Genomic DNA, 18081 nt, shown 5'->3' with positions numbered 1-18081 from the left:
GAAGCACAGGCATTTGTCAGCGCTGAACCCCGCGTGGTATTGATTGACAACATGGGATCCTGACTGACAGCCTTGGCTCCCACTGGCCAATCGTATGCGAGGTGGTAAGACAGCTGCACAGCCATTGGATAACGAGCAGTGAAGGGAAAGGGGAGCCCCACGTGGGGCTGAGTACAGCGAGCAACACGTGATAGGCTGAGACTTCCTCGGGCGCAGACATGTTGTACCTTCAACGTTGCCGATATGAAAGCTTGTTGATGCTTGAGGTCTTATTAAAAATGTAGGTCGATCAAATCAGTCTGATGATCAATTAATACATTTAATCCCCCTTTTCTAGTATCCGTGTAAGATTTATGCATGCGTTATGCTTATTAAATTCAATCGTTCTTAATTATAGGCTTCAAACCTCTGATTGTGATGTAGCAAATCATTCATTGAACAGTACAGTCCTAATTCATTAGGCTATTTGGATCTTCTAAGCTAGCAAATTATCTAACACATTATTTATGCAGAACACATTTCAAATTTCAAAACTGCAGTTGGTTTTTAAACGTTTAAACGAGAAGAGAAATACATAGCTTTTAGAGACAAGGAGTAGCCTAATTGTATGGTAGGCCAACAACCCCTTTCAATCCGAAGCACGTGTTAGATATGAAATTTGATTATGTTGTAGGCTAGTCTGTCTACAAGGATAGGACATTTAATCAAATGTAATGTACCTGCACATGTCTGCATCACATGTGGGAGATAATATATCAACGAGTAAAGGTCAAACTGTATACCCAGATTTGTGGCAACAAAATGAATAATTACCGTTGTTTATAAGTTCGTCTGTTGAATTCCAGTATAGATCCAAAATGGCGAATATATGAGGTCATATATTACAGTCCAATCGGAACACAGTGGTATTATGTACCCCACGTGGGGACATCCCTCTCTGATAGGCCAATGTAGATAAACTCCTTCGGAGAATCTGATTGGCTTGTAAGAGGCCCTCTCGCGGCAGTTGAGTCCTCGTGTCAGTGCACAGTCTGTGTGTGGTACAGAAAGCTGTGGAGGAACAGGGTAAATCGAATGCAAGCAATTGCTACGTTACAATATCCAACTTTTCTACGATTTAACCTCTTTTAACTTACACATTTGTATCTGGACCTACTGACTGACTCGTCAACAATTTTGGTGGGCCAAAAAAGGCTTTTCCCGGAAGTTTTATGCGGTCAACAACTTGTCCTAATCGACGTCTCTACGACCTCGGATCGGAAAAGCATTGTCGAGGCAGTTGGTGCTGCGCCTCGAGATCACCGGAGTTTTAAAGGGCTTGTCTGGGACAAGGATTCCATGTAACCAGCGACTGCTTTTGGATCATTTCTTAATTCTCACTCATAAGGACGGTTACGGAGCCGAGGATTGTGAAAAATTCGTTAAAGAAGGGGATTATTGCTGTCGTAGGGGAGGGAAATCAATCGAGACAAAGGTAAAGAAGACATGAGAAGAGCCCGCTAACAAGACGGGTGGTGTAGCTAACATGGCTGGTCTACTTTGAAAGCTGCTGTTTGTCTAATATTACCGACTCTGATTGCCGGAATTTCGTAAACCACCTTCTATTTTTCTGTTTTTCAGTTGCGCTTTTGTAGGTTAACTCAGCTCGTCGAATAGCAAAATGTGAAAACATTTTTTTTTCTCGAATGCAGATAATAAAAAACAATCTATCAAGTTAGATTGACCTGGCTATATAGTATGTTGGTTTTGGATACATTGCTGCGTAGCAGGGGTAACAATATTACTGTGGTATTCTTTCTGCTACTGTAGTGCATAATTATCACTCTTGACACCAACAAACCTGTCAAGCAATCATATTTAGATATCACAATTTCCCTGAATCTGTTTGAGCATATTTGCTAATCCAGAATAGAGTTTTAGTGGAAAATGTATACATTTTGAGAGACAGACCAGGTGATAATTGTCCAAGTAGTCTATAGGTTATTAATTTACATGGGCTAGGCTATGCCATGGACTAAATTCAGTCTCCCTTGCTGTCGTCACGGACATATTTTCAAGCTATGCGTTTTTATACTGCATATCTAGTTACACAGCTAATATACATTTTGTTTTTCATTTTGTTTTGATTGTTTGTGATGGTGAAGGACAAGGAGCTTAAAAGCTCCAATAAAGATCGAGAGATCCGACGGTCGAAGTGCGCTCTCAGCCGCGGAGGATTGGGCTTTGTCCGACCGCTTGTGCACACAGGGAGGGGTGGCGGACTATCGCAGATCTACTTGGACTACTGAAATATCTACGATTTTCCTATAAAGAAAGGATACGTTCAAGATGTATCCACAGGGCCGGCATCCGGTAAGTAGTCCAGCTCTTCAGATTACTAGGCCTATGTGAAATAATGCAAATGTACCGCCTTTAAAGTAATTAGCTTGTCAGACACGAGCTTGTGATCTGCACCTTACTATTTATGGTCTGTAGGTCGAGTAGCCCAGTCTCCTTGTTCGTAACACTCGACATTACATTTTGACTCCGAGGAAACTGCAAATTAACAATATCTTATATTAATCTCTTGTACACAGTTTTAGTGCCAATATTGAAAGTGAAAAACATCAATTTTATTGGCGAATAATTTTTTTACCCAAACCGTTCTTCAGCGGGTGCATTGAAGCATTTGCGGCTATACTGTAATGATCTGGCCTACTGCACGGCATGCATTGAATTTCTCACAAAGCAGGTTGTGATTACTATATTTTTTCCCTCTCTCGCCAACCACCCACCATCCTCCCGGTGCTCTTTGAGGACGGGCGCGCTGACCCGCCTCTGTCATCGCACTCCGCGGAGTGATCGTGGTTCTTCCCACCATTATAAAAGCGGCCGCTAGGCAGGGCTCAAGGGAACGTTTGAGCACCATACTGACAAACCACCATTCAGCTGGAGCGAAATCCATTTTACACGGAAGAGATGTAGGCTAGGAGAGAGAGGCTGAAAAGGCAATCATGAGGCACTGTCTGCCACTGTTGATTATAAATAGTGTGTGTGCGCGTGCGTGTGTTTTGGGGGTCTGCATGGTGTTTTGTAGTGGGTGTGGCTGCACCACAACTTCAGGGGGATATTGATATAAACATTGTGTTTTTTTAGGCACCTCACCAGCCAGGTCAGCCTGGATTTAAGTTTACCGTGGCCGAGTCCTGCGACAGGATCAAAGACGAGTTTCAATTCCTGCAAGCCCAGTACCACAGGTAATGACACCACATCTAACGGGTGTACATGAAATGACGGTCTGACCAGACTGAATATATAAGTAACGTACAAGTAATGTTTTCAGGTACTCTGTGCACCATGGAATTTTAAATACTGGATATTAGAGGGAGCATTTAGATTTTCTTGGTGATATTTGGTTCATTTGGGGTGGATGTATATAACTAATTTTGATGTGGTATAAATATTTATAATTTGGTATTTTTAACCATTGTTAGCCATGTAATGAACTTGTGTAAATAATTGCTCTCATTTGGTTCTCTTTCAGCCTCAAAGTGGAGTACGACAAATTGGCTAATGAGAAGACAGAGATGCAGCGTCACTATGTCATGGTAAGAAAACACTAATGCCTTGCATGTCATAGGAGAATGTCCTGCGATTTCCCCCCCCCCCCAGATAAAGCGGCCACAACACAACCATGTTTGGTTGCGTAGGAATTTTTCTGTCTTTGGGTGCATTTGAGATTGATTCATGCTTCTCCCTGTAGCCAGGAAGGAACATTAGGCCTCCTGTGATTGGGGGAGGTGTGCTCATGCCGGTAAAGAGGACCGGTGTTTTTTTTTTTTTTTGGTGAAACTCCACCACAAGGTCAAATGTCCGGCTGTTGATTATGGGGTGTGACGGCTGGGGCCTCAGGGTGGGGGTGGGGGTGGGGGTCATACTGACCTAGGGGCCTCTCTTATAACCTGCCCCACGTCCCCCAAACACACACCCACCCCCTTCCCTGACTCCCTAAAGGTTAATGACTGCCCTGCTGTCTTTGTGTATGAAGCTGATTTATTTAGGGCAGTATTCTTCCTCCCAGAGTGAGGCTTGGGCCCCTTAGGACACACCCCGGGCTCTCATTTAGGAATCTGGGGGTGGGGGATTAGAAGGGGACCCCCTGGCCAGGTAGGCAACTAGTTAGTCACACTAGAGCGTGACATTTTAATTGTAGTATAACCGTGGAGCGCTTGTTCCTCATCCGGTCGGACTGGCGGACCGTACCGTGCCGCGTCTCTGAATGGTTAAACTCTAATGGCTTGTACCTAGTCGAGGTGGCCATTGGAGAAACATTTACAATGGAGAAACGATTACAATGTGCAAGTTAAACCCTGAACCGCCGTCTGATGTACGTTCAAACCTCTTCTGTTGTTCTTTGGCTTTTTCAAAGCCCCCCGGTGATGAATAGGAAATGGTTTCTGGCACCGGGCAATCTGTGTCTGACTTTCTTGTCAAACTACAACACTGATCGTGTTCAAAGAGACTAGCTGTGGTTCTGGGTAACACAAGAAGGGGAAAAACAGCCATTCCCTAGACATAATGTAATGGTGAGAGGCCTGGGCGTTTTGCTCCTCTTTATCTTGTTTGTCCAAGCCACGATTGACTTTAACCAAATGCAACAGTACTTTTGTTGAAGACAACTTTTTTATTTTATTTTATTAAGATGCGTGTGTGTAGGGGTGCTGTCAACACAATGGGTTAACTAGATATCTGCCCACTGATGGCAGGTCATGCACTGATGGCGACTATCACTGTCTTATCTATGACATACTATATAATCCATCCGCTCCTAAACACGGATATCTTGCCAAAACGATTGAGTTAGCAGTCTAGGACAATATAGTTTGTGGTCCGTAGCCTAGAGTTCGCACAGTGCCCTTGGACATAGTTCACCTCATCCCCCCCCCACACCAATGAAGTGTTTCTCCTGTACTTTCGGTCACATACACGCATTTCCCAGATTATATACTACACTTCAGGATAGATGTTGTCATTTATAGGCATAGTTGCAAATCCCCACATCAACCCGTGCAAGCTGTTCAGGCTGTTCTCATTGGCTGGGAGAAAATGGAGCAGCTTTAAGTTTTGAAGGGGGATTTCCCACAATTCAACACATTTTTCACATGGGCTGGAAATACAATTTTGTGGTGTCATTGCTCATAATTTCTCCCACTTCCCATACTTTGCCTGTGTTTTCAATTTCTTAATGCCGAACAGTTTTGTGGCCCACTTCTGTGTGGACTCTCGGTGTGGTTCTGTTGACAAGAGGAGTCCGATGACCACCGAAGGGTCTGGGGTGGGGGGTGGGGGGTGGGGGGGGGTCATCACCACAGCCTTTGCGCTGCCCTGGGTGGAGGATTTGAAGTGTTAATCATTAACGGACCAGTCCCGCTCATTCAGGTCCCCTCCCTAGCCCGGTTCCCACGTTCTGATTTACGGGGTGGTTGGGGGGGGGGGGGGTGAGTGTCTGAGGGGTCCTGCTCCGGGGGAACTCTGCTTTCTCCCTCAGGTGGGCCCTGTCCCGTGGAATTGTTGTTCAAGCGGAAATGTCAATGTTTATCTTTGACTTCTGTCTCTTTCTTTTCCTCTGCAGTACTACGAGATGTCCTATGGGCTGAACATTGAGATGCACAAACAGGTATGTACCACATCTGACAGGATCCCAGACCTCCTGCTGTCTGAAGGGAGCAGGGTGGGGGGGGGCACCGGCCTGGTGTCTGATACACCCACAGAGGCACAAAAATGTATCGGTGTGTTTGTCTGGGATGGAGAGCGAAAGCTTTGTTTTAGAGAACACACACACACACACACACACACACAGTCTCCTCCAGTCTGTGAAAATGCTGACAGGATAAACAGCGTGCAGGGCAGGGTGCCTGATGGGGCTGCTTTAATAAGATTAAAGTGAAGTCTTTGGCAGAGATACTGAGGGGGATGTGTCTGTGCGCCAGGTTGTTTGTGAGTCTCTGTGCGTGCGTGGGGGCATGCGTGCGTGTGCGCGTGTCTCCTAGTGATGAGCTGGGGTCCATTAAAGGCAGAGTGCAGAGCCAGCCAGGCTAAAACCTCATTAGGTCAGCTCCCTGCCTCCCTGCCCAAAGTATTAATCTGCAGTGGGAACCAACCCCATGCCTGCCTGTCTCCGCCTCCCCTCTGTGGTCAGACCAGGAGGTGCTGGCCAAGCCTCCCCAGCTGGGGGAGTGGTTAAAATGGCCGCCGCGCAGGGGTGGAAGAGGGACCGGCGCTCCGTCAAACTAGACTGTCACGCCGGGGCGTGAAGCGGGTTTTGTAGTGGCGAGGTGATTGGTGGCATCTATCATGTGCACTTCCCTGTTTTCCACTCTGCCTCTGGCTCTCTTCTCCCCCTGTGATGTAAAGTCAGAGATGGAAGGGTTGCGTGTCGTTAGCCCTGCGGAGTGATCTATGGAGATGGGCTGTGGGCTGGCGGGGCCTGGGGAGAGGGGGACGGACGGAGGGACGGAGGGAGGCGGGGCCTGGGGAGGGGGGGACGGACAGAGGGAGGCGGGCCTAGGGAGAGGGGAGGGATGGACGGAGGGGGGCGGGGCCTGTGGAGTGGGGGGGGGGCGGAGGGAGTGGGGGGCTAGCTGTCTTTATGACTGTCAACCCCGACGCCTGGCAAGGTTAATGGTGTGAGTGTGCATGTGTCTGTGGTGCACCTGTCTGTGTGTGACAAGGAGCTTGATGTCTCCCACAGGGAACTAGAGTCCTCTAGAAAGGTTCGGTCAGCCGCTAATCACTGACATGGGGAGGGATGTGAACGGTGGAAGGAGGAGGACGAGCAGGGGGTAGAATGCCTAAATGAGTTACATGGGGAGGGAGGTGAACCGAGGAAGAGGAAGATGAGTGAGGGGGAGTTGGGGAAGGCTGCGTTAACAGGTTAATCGACTGGCCTGCTCCTTCGCTCGCCTTTGGTTTGGTTATCAATAGCTCCACAGAGTCCAGTGTCTCCATGAATAATGCATGATGACCCCCCCCCCCCCCCCCCCCCCCCCCCCCCCCCCCCCCCCCCCCCCCCCCCCCCCCCCCCAAAAAAAAATAATATGCAATGTCATTACTTACGATTAAAGAAATCAGTGACAGGCAAAACAAAAAGTATTTGTAAATTACCAACTTGTTACGGCGTGGGTGTAAGTCGCTAGGGCGACACGTACATTGTGGTGATTTGGGAACCGAAACCACAAACCTGGCTAGACATTCGCTTTAGTTTAACAACTGAGACATATTATCTGGAATGAGGTGGAGGTGGAGGTGGAGGTGGAGGTGGAGTGAGGTAGATGGGGGGAGGGGTGAAGGGGGGAAGTGGGTGGAGGCAGGAGGTGGGTGGAGGGGAGGGGAATGGATGCTGTGTGCTGGGAAGGAGTAGAAGAGTTAATTGGATAGGAGGGAGGGAGGTGGGTGGGTGGAGAGAAGAGAGACGTGAAGGGGGAGTGGATGGATAGCTTGAAGGAGGAGTTAAGGTGTAGTGTTTCCTCCTTTGAAGTGAGGCGTTATCCAATGTAAATAACTACTGGGCTGTCAGCATCTGTTCATCCTGACAAGGCAGTTATCCTGGGGTTGTAATCCAGATTGGGTTAATCTAAACCCAACATTTGGACCAAACGAGAGTACAGAAAGCTCATCAAGGTAAATGTTGACCCAGGAATCCATCTTGGCTCTCAATTTCAGCAAAGCTTTTCTATGCGACAATGTTCCCTTCAAACACTCCTAGTTTTGTGTATATACATACCTGTGTCTGTATCACATTCCCAACATACATCTTCCACACACGTACACTCACTGGCGGGGCATCGGGCCGGGAGGCAGCACTGGGTTTCTGTGGGTGATTTTGTTTTGACAGAGCTCTTATTATGCGCCGGCATGGCAAGGAGGGTGGGGGGGTTTGAGGGGCGGAGGTAATCACCATCGCTTGGCTGTCAATAAGTGATTTTAATTAGCGCAGCTCATTAGGCTGTCTCCGCTACGAGCCCCACTGAGCATGCATGTGGGGGTTGAGGGGGCGCGGGATCAGGTACTCCCTGTTCCGGGCTTTGTTTTTCCCTCTCACCCTCTCTCATATCAGTCTTTTCTCCCCCTCTCGTGTGTGTGTGTGTGTGTGTGTGTGTGTGTGTGTGTGTGTGTGTGTGTGTGTGATCCCTCCCCCGCTTGTCGATAACGATGCTTCACAGAGTTCAGAAGGAGAAGATGTGAGGGAGGGTGAGCTACGGGGAGGGGGGCGTTCTTTATTAAGGGAAGTCCTGTCTGGCCTGGCCAGGGTGGGGGGCGTCTGTAGGAGATGTTAAAGTAGAGAGGGAGAGCTTGTTCAAATGAATAATTTATACAGGATTCCAGGAATTGTTTGCCAAGGTGATGATGGTTGACTTGTCTGTGAGCCAAAACAAACTGACTGGGAGAGAGTGCGTAACGTGCACACACACACACACACACGCGCGCACACACACAGAGTTCCTAGTGGCTGCAACGTGTTCCATTATCGTGGCCAGACCTGCTGTTGGAACACCATGACACAATTATAGCGGTGTTGAAACGGTGTGTGTTTAGACTGCCAACCGCCGTGTTTTAAGTGGCGGAGTGCTCATCAGTTGAAATGGTATCTTGTCTGAGGGTTAATTTATGAAAATATTGTCTCTGTCCGCTTTCCAGCGCCATGATGAACTTTATGGAAAGTGATTTTATAGGAAAAGGTGGAAATATGGAAGGGGGGGGGGGGGGGGGGGGTGAGAAGATTTTTCTATACTCCTTTGTTAGTGGTCGCGTGTGGCCTCTGACGATCAATGGAGACTCAAAGGCGTAAGTCAATACACAGCTGGGCTTTGATCGTGTGTCCGTGTGTGTGTCCGTGTGTGTGTCCGTGTGTGTGTCCGTGTGTGTGTCCGTGTGTGTGTCCGTGTGTGTGTCCGTGTGTGTGTCCGTGTGTGTGTCCGTGTGTGTGTCCGTGTGTGTGTCCGTGTGTGTGTCCGTGTGTGTGTCCGTGTGTGTGTCCGTGTGTGTGTCTGTGTGTGTGTGTCTGTGTGTGTGTGTCTGTGTGTGTCCGTGTGTGTGTCCGTGTGTGTGTCCGTGTGTGTGTCACGTCACCGTCCCTCCACTGAGCTAGGGGCCGCAAACAAGGCAAATGGCTTTTAACGCAGAGCCACTGACAAGGCCGTCCGGCCCAAGGCCTCTCCAAGCCAGTAGCGGCACGTGGCTCTTGAGTACCTGGGCTTGTGGATCGGGACTGAACAGCTGTCGAAGCGCTCAAGGGCTCTGTTTACATTAGCTTAAAGGGACAATGCCCAGTTTTCCTCCTCACCTAAAACCTCTCTGGGCTTGGCGGATGGGTGGGTGCGGTTGGAGGATATTCGGTTGCGTGGCTGGGCCCAGTCTTTGTGTATGTGAGCGCACGCACGTGTTTCCACACGTGTGCGTCACTCCCACTGCCTCGTCTCCGGAGACGGAGCCTAGCCCCCCCCCTCCCCCGCTCCGCGCTCCTTCTTTTTATCCCCCATTAATTTCCCGCGCCGATGTGATCGACAGCCCGAAAATTCAATTTAATGACCTGCCTCTGTGCGCGTAATATGATTGTACAGCCTGTTATGGTCAAGCCCAGGCCTAATTTACATAACGATCCCCATGGACAGATAGGGCCCGCTGTGCCGCCGTTTCCCTGGCAACACTGTATAGTGGGGGCAGGAATGGGAGACTTGGAGGAGAGTGGGTGGATGACTGGAGGCGAGGGAAGGGGGGGGGGGGGGGGGCGGTTGAAGGAGGTTGTGAGATAATTCTCCACTGGTCAGAACAGACACCCTCCGCACCACACCTTCACCGCGCAAAAGGCCTCTACCGCCCTTTTCTCCTCTACCTCTGCCCCTCCCTCCCACACTGATAGGAAAAAAATAAAAGGAATGTGGGAAGAAAGTGAGGGGACCCCCACCACACACAGACACACACACCTGCTGGGCCATCTGCCCCCCACCCCACCCCACATCGATTAGTTCTCCTCTCCCCAGCCGTCAAATGAAATTACTGTAGTGTCAAGTCAGAGGTCCTTTCTTCTGCGTCTCCCTCCCCCCGTCTCCCCCGTCGTCTCCCCCCATATCAGCTGGAGGGAAGTGGATTGTGTGTTTGCCACTATGTCCGGGGATACTGAGGACCGGCAGAACTCTATCCGTCCCTCTAAGTGTGGGTCTCTAAAGTGCCTTGCCTGAATCAGGACCGGGGAGATCATGTTTCTCCTTCCCTCTCCCTGGCTGTATTCCTCCGTTCGATACCAATGATGACTGTGATAGATGCTGCTAGTTGGGCCGGCTCGCCAGCCCTGTCTCCCTGTCTCCTGTGAAATGGCTGTGTAGTAATTGTGAAGTATTACCCTCATTTGTCTCCCTGCTCCTAAATGGTATTAGCATATTTCAAACTGCTAATGAAATAAGGCCGGCTGTCTAATGGATGTAGGAGAGGGAGACTGCGTTTGCGTTATTTTAGGGTGTCCAGCCCATTTCCCTTGCTCTCTCTGTGCGTGTGCGCGTGCGTGTGTTTGTTACTAAACTCATGGAGACCAAATGTCCCAATTAGTATAGTAAAACCAGAAAAAAATGTACTCATTGGGACCTTTTGCTGGTCCCCTTGAGGCAAAAGACAATTTTAGGGTAAAACTTTATTTTTATAGTTAGAATTGGGTTTTCTTTAAAGTCCAGGTGTTGTTGGTTACGTTTAGGGTTAAGGTTAGGCATTACATCGAGGTAAAGTTTAGTTCTAAATGTTACTTTATAGGGGTTAGGTTTAGGGTAAGGGTTAGGTTTAGGGTTAAGATTAGGACAAGGGAGCATGCAATTTCTATTTTCTGGTCCCCATGAGCGTGCGTGTGTGCGTGTGCGTGTGATCTAACAAATTGACCTAGGGTTTTAGGAGGCGGGGGTAAACATTGACATTGTTGTCGTCTTCCTATCAAATGTCTGTTGGTTTAATCCTCAACCTGCTCCTTTCTCCCTCTCTTCCAGACGGAGATTGCCAAACGGCTCAATGCGATTCTTGCCCAGATCATGCCTTTCCTGTCACAAGAGGTGAGTGCCCCACACTCAGCCCGACGTTAGATCAAACCGTTTGTCAGGCCTGTGACAGAAAGCCTAATCTCGGTTAATCTGTGATCGCGTTTTTTAAATGGATTCATTTAACCCGGAGCGACCTTACCTCTGGCTTTGTTTTAATCAGTGTCTTTGAAACGGTAAGAACTTGCCAGGCAGTACTCTGTACCGCTGGCTGAACCACCTCTCTGTTTGTCCCCCCCCCCAGCACCAACAGCAGGTGGCCCAGGCTGTTGAGCGTGCCAAGCAGGTGACTATGACTGAGCTGAATGCTATCATCGGGGTACGTGGACTTCCCAATCTGCCTCTCACCGTGTGTATACCTTCTTACTTTAATTCATTCAACCAGAGACCGGGTGGCAACCCTGCACGCGCACAGCGGGCACCGGCGCTTTAACGCGCACACACACACACACACAGACGTCATATCGTAACGCCTCAGACACATCTGAAAACTGGTTGTTCGGGGCTGGGTTAAGCAGCTCCCTGGCTGTCCTGGGCGCGGTCTGCCGTCATGCCCCTCCCAACTGCAGCGTTGCCCCCGGTCACCACTGGCTTTTGGTTTTTGGTTTGACGATGTACCGTATGTGATGGCCTGTCTGTTTTTATATTCGCCACCTGCCCATTGTGGTTTTGGTTCATTTGTGTTCAATCGTACACGCTGTTGGCGTTGTGTCGCTGGACAGCTGTCAGTCCTTCAAGGGGACCCCGTCTCCTGCACTGGTTTAGTGTCTCGTTGTTGGCCGAGAGCTGAGATGGTCAGGGAGGGTAGGATACCAAAGTGAGATTAGCCAGCAGGTTAAGACTGTTCGGATCACGGGGGTTTGCTGCGCCTCCACTTAGCTAGCGAGGATGGTTATAATTGGATAAAGGTTCTCAGCCAGTGCTGTGTTGATCTCCAAATCTCTGCCCTGTAATTCTCTGTTGTACTCTTGGAGAACAACGGTATCCTATATGAGATTATAGTTAAACCAGTACTAGCTATAGGCCACCCTCTTTTGTTTACACTGTTCTAGTTCCCCATTAGAACCTTAGGGGGAACAGAACCATTTGAGGGTTACGCTATAATTTGAGAGTTAGGCTATAATGTTTATTTACCGTTGACAGATGTAAGTGCAATTTTGCAGATTTTGATCTAGCTTAATTAGGGCTGTCCTCTGGCCTTTTTATAGGAATGACATCACTGGTTGGACTGAGTTTCCAGCATAGAAATGCTATTACTAGAAATTAATTGTCAGAATTAACTGACCTTTAAATATTTAATGATCTCTCTGGTACTTCTGTTTCTATGCCCAACTCTCTCCATCTAACCAGTCATTTATTTACTATGCAAAATGGTGCTGTGCAGACCAAAGTAAACTATTGCTTGTGATTTACAAAAATAAATCTGATCTATCACTGATAAATGCCTGAAAAGCTTCTCATCCCATTTAAAAATGCACTCAAGGATCTTAAGCATAACATATTTGACATTTGGAATTGTAACATGTCAATCAAATTGTAAAAAGAAATGTTTAACATGTTCAACAGTAATGACAATTGAACACAATTGAATGGCATAGTTTTTTTGGCTTGTGAGCACCACATTCAGAAAAACTTGCTGATGTTCTGCCAAAGCTCCAGGGTATTCCAGAAAGATGGTTTAACAAATTCAGGACATATCTGGCTTCTCTTAACCAGATAAGGGAGTCTGGGATTTCTTTGTTCCAGAACGGCTGTTTCTCATTTAAGTTGTAAGGCTAAGCGTAGCGCAGATTTGGTTGATCCGATAACCGACGCACATGCTCATAACAATATATGTACCTTGTCGATGACTGGATAGCATAAGATGCGGAGTCAAACAACAGAGGCCGATATTTCAGTTTTTTAGAAAAAGCAACTACTGTCAACATTCAACAACATACACTGACATAATTTCCCTAGAATGTATTGAAGGCAACGCAAATTCAGAAAGGGGACCTGGTAGGGAAATGCTGGCCGATAAATGCCTGTGGTGGGGCTCTCAATACCAAACAGGCCTCACACTTTTCACTCCTGGGTGATTAGTAGAAGTGCTTTCACTTTATTAAGCACTTTTACCCCAATGCTGGTGGCATTGTGTGTCAGGGCCGTGGCCTTATATTCAAGCTGTTTTCGTCTGTCACAAGTGCAGTATTCGGCCCATCCCATAGCCTGTGTGGCAATTGATACAGAAATTAGTTAGGGATGTTTTGTGTTAATCAGATGGCTGCCTGCATGGTCTTTCGCAGCCCATGGGCCTCTAAAGATCATTGAGTTTATCGACTGCTTCCGAAACATAATTTGGTGAACGTGTGGACATCATCATTCAAAAGCCAACTGTAAGTTCATGCGGTGAAAAATATTTTCTATTCAAGTCGCCATTGATTTTGGTCCAGGGGGTCTATGAATGGTTATACAGTATGTCTTGTCTGTAATATCAATGAATTGGCGCGCTCTCATTTGGCCTAGATGTATTAATTTGAGATTAGTGAAGCATCTCTGGCCGTCATCCGAATGCAGCCAAGTGTCCCTGCAATTCTGTCAAAGTTGTCATTGATATGGACAGCGGAATTCAAACAGACATTTAAAAATCTCTTCTCATGGCTCCACACACTGTTGCCTTGCCAAATCTTTCAGCAGTGCACCCAGATTGTACAGGAAACATCCAAGTGCAAAACAAGTGAATTTTTAAATTGTATTTATTTTTATCACTGCTTTATACAGCAGTCATAATAAAACCAAATAAATGATTATATGAAAAAAAAAAGTTAAACCTCAATTTCAGTTGTCATGTTCGCACATCCTTGTTTTTTTTGGACAGTCACAGTATGACAAGGCTTGCTGATGAGTTTGCCAGTTCAGATTTGCTGGGATAATTTTTCAGAATATTATGATTTTCTAAGAGCAGGAAATCTGAAAATATCCTAGAAGATCAATAACCGCTATTGAATAGGCTTTTTTTAATTTTTTTTATTGCTCTTCATAAGGTTAGCTGAATGCCTAGCTTTAGGTACAGTGGATATAAAAAGTCTATACAGCCCTGATAAAATGCCAGGTTCTTGTAAAAGAATGAGACAGAAAGAAAACAATTCAATTGAAAAACTAACTGAAATCTTTGAGGGGGGAAAATAAAAAACTCACAATAACCTGGTTGCATAAGTGTGCAAATCCTTAAACTAATACTTTGTTGAAGCACCTTTTGATTTTATTACAGCAATCAGTCTTTTTGGGTAGGAGTCTATTAGCATGGCACATCTTGACGTGGCAATATTTGCCCACTCTTCTTTGCAAAAGCGCTCCAAATCTGTCAGGTTGCGAGGACATCTCCTATGCACAGCCCTCTTCAGATCACCCCACAGATATTCAATTGGATTCAGGGCCGTTCCATTGGGCCATTCCAAAACAATCTTCTTCTGGTGAAGCCATGCTTTTGTGGATTGAGATGTGTGCTTTGGGTCATTGTCATGCTAAAAGGTGAACTTCCTCTTCATCTGTCTAACGGATGCCTGAACTGTTCATAATTCCCTCCAGCCTGACTAAGGCCCCAGTTCCAGCTGAAGAAAAACAGTCCCAAAGCATGATGCTGCCACCACCATGCTTCACTGTGGGTATGGTGTTCTTTGGGTGATGTGCAGTGTTGTTTTTGCGCCAAACATACCTTTTGGAATTATGGCCAAAACGTTCAACCTTGGTTTCATCAGACCATGACACATTTTCCCACATGCTTTTGGGGGACTTTGTTTGTTTTGGCAAAGCTTGGGCAGTCATGGATGTTTTTCTTTGTAAGAAAAGGGTTCCATCTTGCCACCCTACCCCATAGCCCATTCATATGAAGAATACAGGTGATTGTTGTCACATGTAGCACTCAGCCAGTACTTGCCAGAAATTCCTGCAGTTCCTTTAATGTTGCTGTAGGCCTCTTGGAAGCCTCCCTGACCAGTTTTCTTCTCGTCTTTTCATACATTTTGGAGGGACGTCCGGTTCTTGGTAATATCTCTGTTGTGCCATATTTTCTCCACTTGATGATGACTGTCTTCACTGTGTTCCATGGTATATCTAATGCTTTGGATATTTTGTACCCTTCTCCTAACTGATATCTTTCAACAATGAGATCCCTCTGATGCTTTTTAAGCTCTCTGCGGACCATGGCTTTTGCTCTGAGATGCAACTAAGAAAATGTCAGCTGAACTTTGTGATTAATCAGAGTCACTTTAAATGATGGCAGGTGTGTAATTACTTTTATTTAACATGAGTTTGAATGTGATTGGTTAATTCTGAACACAGCTTCATCCCCAGTTATGAGGGTGTGCACACTTATGCAACCAGGTTATTGTAAGATTTTTCATTTTTCCCACTCTTAAGATTTTGTTTTTCAATTTAATTGTTCAAATTATAGGTTAAATTAAAAGTGGAAAAGGTTCTGACATGATTTATCTTTGTTTCATTCTTTTACATCACAAAAACCTGGCATGTTAATTGGGGTGTGTAGACTTTTTATATCCACTGTAGCTGTACTGAAATTTATTTTCGGTTAGCTAGCAGTTAGCCAGACTGTGGAGGAAGGGTCATGTCGGCCGGAGGCAGATATTGGAATTCAATTAAGGCAAATGAGCGAAGACTGTGACCCCCCTCTTTCAAGGTAATTACTTCCTCCTCTCCACCCAGCCTTTGGGTGGTTCGATGCTACTGTTGCACTCCTATACCTATTCCTCCAGTGTGTGGGAGACAAAGACACACAGGTCGCACGGTGACCTCTGCATCTCAGGCGTCGCATGTTTTCCAGTGTTTTCCAGTCTGTCTAGCCTCCCCCTGCCAGTGTTCTCTAAGGTGATATACTACCACACACAACGCACCCCTGGAGATGTATTACCACACACAAAGATCACATACTGAAAATATATTAACACCCCCCAAATAACTTTGGTGATATACTACCACACACACAGATCACATACTGAAGATATCTTAACACAACTTCACATATCTGGAGATATACTACCTAGTATTCTCTGTAGCCAGTCTTCAAACCAATATGTTTTCCATACAGTTATTTTGCAGTGCCCTGTACAGGCAGGGGGACGGACAGACACACAGCGCCAATGAACAATATATTTAAACTGAGCTTGCTGCAAACCAGCCAGTTCTACCAAACCATTACAGTTTTGTTCCTTACGGTTATTTCGCGGTGAACAGTCACTATACAAGCGCTATTTGTGGTGCCCATCATTTCCCCAAACATGGTACAGTATTATAGTGAATAAGCAGGCCACCAACAGTATGTGTGCAAACAGTTGAGACATGATGTTCTGTAACATCAGCCTATAACCCACTACGTAGGACTCGCTGAAGTATTCTGTGTAAATGATACTCAAGGTCATCCAAGAAGAACAACTGGTTTGTGTGTTCATTTACTTGTGTGTAAAGGCACTCGTTATGTAGCACTAGATTGTTCTTAGATAATTAACAGAGCAGGGTGAGGCTTTCTGAACTAAGGTTCTGTGAAGCATTTTCCACCCCTGTGGTGAAGGTTGGGATTGTGCAGGATATGCTGATCCTAGATCTGTGCCTAGAGCATCTTCAATGATTAACAGACAGGGTACTGTTGATCTTTTGCTTATCTTTTCTAGTAAACCCTGTGTAAATGATCATCTCTGGGACAAAGAACACACTTGTATGTAAAATGTTAATTACACCACCTATTCTGTTATTGATTCTGGCCAGTGGGGAGGAGCTACTTACTGGCTTGCTTTACAAGTTACAAATGTGGCAGATTTGAGTGTCAAATACACATTTACATTTGCGTTGAATTTGTCCCCTTATACACAGCTAGCATTTGTCTGCAGCCTCATTGATATGGCTTTGGTTTTCATCTAGGCAGAGGGTATAAAAACGGTCAAGATGCACACAAGAAGTTCAAAAGAATTGTTCTGATTCACTAGGACATTTATTTAGGGTTACCCTTTTTTATTTTATCATTGTATTCTTTTATTATTGTAAACACTAAGCCATTGCAGGGACGACAGCCCCCCTTGAAGGACTCTAGTTCTGCTGATGTGTTTTCACAGTTCATTTCACTTTGACATTTCCGTATCAATCACTGTACTGCATTGCCATGTATGTGTGCTTAGTGGTCTAGATGTAGCTTTGAGCTAGCATTAGAGCTAGCATCTAGCATTAGAGCTAGCATTGGTGTTAGCTGTTAGCATTAGGTAGCATTAGCGCTAGCTGCTAGCATTAGGTAGCATTAGCGCTAGCTGCTAGCATTAGGTAGCATTAGCGCTAGCTGCTAGCATTAGGTAGCATTAGCGCTAGCTGTTAGCATTGGGTAGCATTAGCGCTAGCTGTTAGCATTGGGTAGCATTTGAGCTGGCATCTACCTCCTCTTACTTCCCTCTCTTTTTGACTCTTACAGCAACAGCAACATGCTGTCTACCCAGCCTTCATGGTCAGTGTTTGGGATTGTGATGAATGGATGGGTGGAGTGATTGAGAGAATAAAAACATGTGTTGTTGATGTTTTGTTGTTGTTGACATTTGTTTGAATTGCTGCCACCATTAGCATGCCATGTGGTTTTGTAACGACAGATGGCTAAGCACTGTGTGGTATGACGCAATGAACTAAAGCATGCGTTTGGTGTGTCTCGATACTTGATATTAGCATCCTTCTCTTTGCTTATGCTTTCCTCTGATACAGAGGTCAATGTAGGATGGGCAGATACTTTAAAGTACTGCATCACTGGCAAGTTTGTTGCCATATCCATTTGGTCATTGTGAGGTTGGTACCACCTGATGCTAACTGTGTGTGTCTGTGGTAGCTGTGATATGCCCTGTTAGCTTTAATTGCCTTTTTTTCGCCTTCCCTTCTGACAACCTGCCCAAGCATCGGAGGCACTTCCCCCACAAATGTGGGGGGAAAGTGCAAAAGGAAGCCAGTCGGCTCTTTACTTGGAAATATTGAATTAGAAAGTAATTTCTTTTTTTTTTTTTTTCTG

General features: G+C 46.2%; 1 protein-coding gene across 11 annotated transcripts in view; it reads left to right on the top strand.

The window, feature by feature from the left end:
• Positions 1–1022: 1022 nt before the first annotated feature.
• Positions 1023–18081, top strand: part of tle3b (TLE family member 3, transcriptional corepressor b) — a 28635-nt gene continuing 11576 nt past the window's right edge. For 4 of the 11 annotated variants that reach the window (XM_020054249.3, XM_010875356.5, XM_020054229.3 and 1 more), the window contains exons 1-8: positions 1023–1474; positions 2145–2352; positions 3136–3236; positions 3524–3587; positions 5612–5656; positions 11007–11069; positions 11299–11403; positions 17503–17535. In XM_020054249.3, the coding sequence (XP_019909808.1) occupies positions 2329–2352; positions 3136–3236; positions 3524–3587; positions 5612–5656; positions 11007–11069; positions 11299–11403; positions 17503–17535 (435 nt within the window). In that variant the 5' untranslated portion in view covers positions 1023–1474; positions 2145–2328. The remainder of the gene's footprint in view (positions 1475–2144; positions 2353–3135; positions 3237–3523; positions 3588–5611; positions 5657–11006; positions 11070–11298; positions 11404–17502; positions 17536–18081) is intronic. The other 7 variants (XM_020054267.3, XM_010875365.5, XM_010875348.5 and 4 more) reach the window with 5 other exon arrangements.

The sequence above is a fragment of the Esox lucius genome, chromosome 2, assembly GCF_011004845.1.
Source record: "Esox lucius isolate fEsoLuc1 chromosome 2, fEsoLuc1.pri, whole genome shotgun sequence".
Lineage (NCBI taxonomy): Eukaryota > Metazoa > Chordata > Actinopteri > Esociformes > Esocidae > Esox > Esox lucius.
This window is presented reverse-complemented; position numbering and strand designations above follow the sequence as displayed.